Source organism: Nyctereutes procyonoides, unplaced genomic scaffold (assembly GCF_905146905.1).
Source record: "Nyctereutes procyonoides isolate TBG_1078 unplaced genomic scaffold, NYPRO_anot_genome, whole genome shotgun sequence".
In the NCBI taxonomy this organism is placed as follows: domain Eukaryota; kingdom Metazoa; phylum Chordata; class Mammalia; order Carnivora; family Canidae; genus Nyctereutes; species Nyctereutes procyonoides.
The window spans coordinates 79,818,727-79,822,945 of record NW_026575140.1 but is presented as its reverse complement, the minus strand read 5'-3'; the positions used below and the strand labels follow the sequence as shown (position 1 = coordinate 79,822,945).

At 43.5% G+C, this 4,219-nt stretch overlaps 1 protein-coding gene across 1 annotated transcript; it reads right to left on the bottom strand.

Moving 5' to 3' along the window:
* Positions 1 to 2,883: 2,883 nt before the first annotated feature.
* On the bottom strand, positions 2,884 to 3,837 carry LOC129497583 (olfactory receptor 8A1). Its single transcript, XM_055306544.1, has one exon. It carries the CDS (start codon positions 3,811 to 3,813, stop codon positions 2,884 to 2,886), a length of 930 nt encoding a protein of 309 aa, XP_055162519.1. The 5' UTR covers positions 3,814 to 3,837.
* Positions 3,838 to 4,219: the final 382 nt, after the last annotated feature.

Genomic DNA, 4,219 nt, shown 5'->3' with positions numbered 1-4,219 from the left:
CTAAATTTGAACCTGGCATTTTCGCTTGTTATGAAGGTATATTTGTCAAGGTAGGAAGAAGAAAATATTTAACATTTTGTTAGCTTGATTTTTAATTTCCAAATATTTAGAGACTCTTTCTCCAGGCCTCACCAATATTAATGTCTCCCCATTCAGCAATTCAGTGGCCAGCTCGGATCCAGGGCTTCTTGGGCATGTGGATTGCTATGAATCTGGGGGCTGCATCTAGAAAAAGGAACTTTTATTTCTGTTTCTCTTTTTCCCTCTCCCTACTTCCATGCGTCTTATCTCTCTGGGTAACCATTCTAACCTACTTAATGTATGTTTTATGTTATTTTTTTCTTTCTAAATGTGTTTTTTCCCCTGGTTTGTGTGCATGTAATTTTATATACATAAGTAATGTGTTTTATATCTTGCACAGCCCTGGAGCTCTAGATCTCTATCACCCATGGCTAATCCTCTGCTTCTAATTGCTGCCAAGTCTCTGCCACAGCCTTTCCTTTTAGGTACCCAGTCGTGGGTGTAAAGAGAGATCTCATTGTTTAATTTGCACTGCTCTGATTAGTAATTGGCTTAAGCATCTCTTCACATGCTTGGCAGCACTTCAGGAGGTAAAGTGTTGTATATACCTTGCCCATTTTTCTGTTGATGATTTGCTTCCTGTTGGCTTCTTCTTGTGTTTGTAATATATGCCAGTTAGATATCATCTTCCATTCTATTTCTACTAACTCTATCTCCCAGGTCCTTTGCTGAACAAATATCCTAATTTTTGATATATTGAAATTCACCAATTTATTTGGCTTTATGGTTTCTCACTTTCAGCTAACAAATATTTTCCTACATTTTTTTTCTAACTAGTGGGCCTCTATAGTGGTAGTGATCTTATCTCTGGAGAAATGTCAGGAAAAAAATGGGTATGGCTCTTTCAATACCCATTCTACCTTCCTTCTGGTCAGGTTAAAAACTAAAAACTGAAATACCCAAATTCCCTGGTAGCTGGAGGGAGCCCTGGGATGTGACTTAATTGCCACTGAAAAGGTGGTGCAGGGGGTTCCGACACTTCATTTTGTCTTAGAATCACCTGAAGGTTTATTAAAGCACAGATTGTGACTAATTCTGTAGGCCTGGAGCCTACAGAGGACCTAAAAATGTGTATTTCTGACAAGTTTCCAGGTGATGCTCATCCTAGTTTCCACTAGTCATGAGAGTGAGAGGTAATTTTCATGGGGGAAGCAGGGAGAGTGGCAATAGGACCTCTAGGTCATGTCTACTGTGGAGTCACTCTGAGGACCACCTCACCCCTTCTCCAGTCATTCAAAAATCTGTAAGCAACTAGTTTCCTGAATTAGATTCCTTTCTGCTTGAGAAAACTAGAGTTATTTCTGTTTTCCATAATAAACCACTGCTTGATACAATAGCATCCCAAACATAGCTATAAATGACAAGAGGATGTCTGTAAATCCTTTGCCCTAGGTCAGGCTGCTGAACCTAACCCCTTTGTCCTTGATACCAATATAAGCAAGGGCAGCAGGGAGAAACTTTGTCCCGTGGCCACTGGATTTCTGAGGGAGACTTACAGTAGGTCTATCAGTTATTTAAGCAGGACAAGAGATTTCGCAGTAATGCATAATTGAGGGTGACCCATCATCCTCCTTTGTCTGGGACTGAGAGATTTCCCAAGATGGAGGACTTTCAGTGCTAACACTGGCAAACTGGTGAAGTTGGTCACTCTAGTGTAGTCCTTCCTTAGTCCTCTTGAAGAAGTTGTCTATAGTGGGAAAGATGCTAGGGCAGGTGATAAAAGGGGGGACTTGAGAAATTATCTTTTGGAAGTATCTGAAACTGGAAAAAGAGCATTATGTCAAGCTTAACAGGCTGTTCAAATGGAGTGTTGGCCTAAAGCTGAAGGAAAAATGTATGAGAGCCAAAACTGCGGGCTCTGAGTTACCTGGACTTAGACCCCAGTGTTGTTTGTTTGCCAGCTATGTGACCTTAGCAAGTTACTGAACCAAGTGTCCACATCTGTGAGATAAGGATAACAGTAGTACCTATGTGTTGTGAGGTATAATTGAAATAATGCATACAGGGGGATCCCTGGGTTGCTCAGTGGTTTAGCGCCTGCCTTTGGCCCAGAGCGTGATCCTGGAATCCGGGACTGAGTCCCACACTGGGCTCCCTGCATGGCCTGCTTCTCCCTATGCCTGTGTCTCTGCCTCTCTCTTTGTGTCTCTGTGTGTGTCTCTCATGAATAAATAAATAAAATCTTAAAAAAAAGAAATAATGCACACAAAGCATTTAGGGGAGTTGCATGGCTCAGAGTAAGCATCTCAAAACATATGACTGGCTCTTACTATTTTTACTGTTACTATGAAGTTATATAAATGGGGCATGTAGAGGTTCTGGGCAGGAGCAAGTAGGGAGGAGTGAAGAAAGAGGAGATCTGGATGAGCAAGGAACTGTGTCTCACTTCTTGGTGATTTTCACACTCACCTTTCCTTGCCTTGTGTACTCCTGGGCACAAAAAAATAATTGGGTTGAGTAATATTTTCTGTAGGGAAGGTAATAAAACAATGGATGACTTTCAAACTCAATGCTGAAAGTTTAGCATTTATGTTAAATTACAGTTAAGATAGTAAATGTTTACCAAAGGGTTCACACAGAGAAAATGGATCTCAAATGAAAGAAAACATGAACTTGAAATCATTTGATTTCAAATAGAAATGAGAGTCCAGAAAGGGAGGGAAGGAAAGGGGAACAAGGGAAGGATGCATTCATTCAACCATGAAGCCAAGCACCTATTTCCCATCACAGTTGGTTAAGCATTCAGGGGGCTTCCCTCTGGTATTAAAACAATTTTAAAATCAAGCAAGAATAACATTGACCTCAGAACATTTTTCTCCTCAGTGTTTTCTGCACAGCAGCCTTTACCTCCTTATTCCTCAAGCTGTAGATCAGGGGGTTCAGCATGGGAATCACTGTAGTGTAGAACACAGAGGCTATGTTCTCCTGGGCCAGGGAACTGGCCGTGGAGGGTTTCAGGTACATGAACGCAGTAGACCCGTAGAACATCCCCACAGCAGCAAGGTGGGAGCTGCAGGTGCTGAAGGCTTTGGACCTGCCCTCTGTGGTGCTGATGCGGAGGATGCTGGAGAGGATGAAGGCATAGGAAACAAGGACTGTTAAACTGGTGAGTATGATGTTAAATCCGGCCAAAAAGAAGACTGTCATCTCAATATCGTAGGTGCTAGAGCAGGAGAGCTTCATGAGAGGGAGGATGTCACAGAAGTAATGGCTGATGAGGAGCTCACAATAGGACAGTTTTAACATGAGGCCAGTCTCTATTGTTGAGCCAATGAGCCCCATGGCATAGACCACAGCCACCAGCAGGGAGCAGACTTGATGACTCATGATGACATTGTAGAGCAAAGGGCTGCAGATGGCGACATAGCGGTCATAGGCCATCACTGTCAGCATGTAACACTCAGCAATGACAAACAGTAGGAAGAAGTAGAGCTGTGACATGCACCCTGAATAGGAGATGATGTTCTTCTCTGACACAAAGTTCACCAACATTTTAGGGGTAATGGCAGAGGAGTAGCAGAGATCCACAAGTGACAGGTTGCTGAGGAAGTAGTACATGGGGGTGTGAAGCTGAGCATTCAGACAAATCAGTGTGAACATGCCCAGGTTCCCCATCATGGTGACCAAGTAGATCCCAAGGAAGAGGAGGAGAAGTGGGAGCTGGAGCTCTGGCTGATTTGTCAAGCCCCTGAGAATGAACTCGGTCACTGTAGAGTGATTTTCTGCAGCCATTCTTCTGCGTTTGGGAGCCCTGTGAGGATAGGAGAGAAGCCCATGAAAGGCTGCATCTTGGACTTTTGGGTGAAGCTAGTTTTGAGCATTTGGGGTCAGTTGGGCGATCCTGGGCTGTTTCTTGATGAGTCCTCCCTCATCTTGCTGTTTGCTGGGAGAAAGACCAGCCTTTTGGGTGTTTCGAAGATCATGAGGATGAAAGGAAAAAGGGGCCACGATCTGGGACTTTTACCACTTTCATGTTTCTGAAATATCCTTTAGCGATGCTTCTTAAAGTGTATTCCCTGGACCGGCAGCATTAGCATCCTGTTAGAGATGCAAACTCTTAGACCTCACCGGGACTGACCAAATCAGAAGGCCTGGGGGTGGGGTCAGCAATCTGGGTTTAACCCTTTTTCCACATGAT

Coding starts and splice junctions, on each gene's coding strand:
- LOC129497583 (XM_055306544.1), bottom strand. CDS start 3,813: ATGGCTGCAGAAAATCACTCTACAGTGACCGAGTTCATTCTCAGGGGC.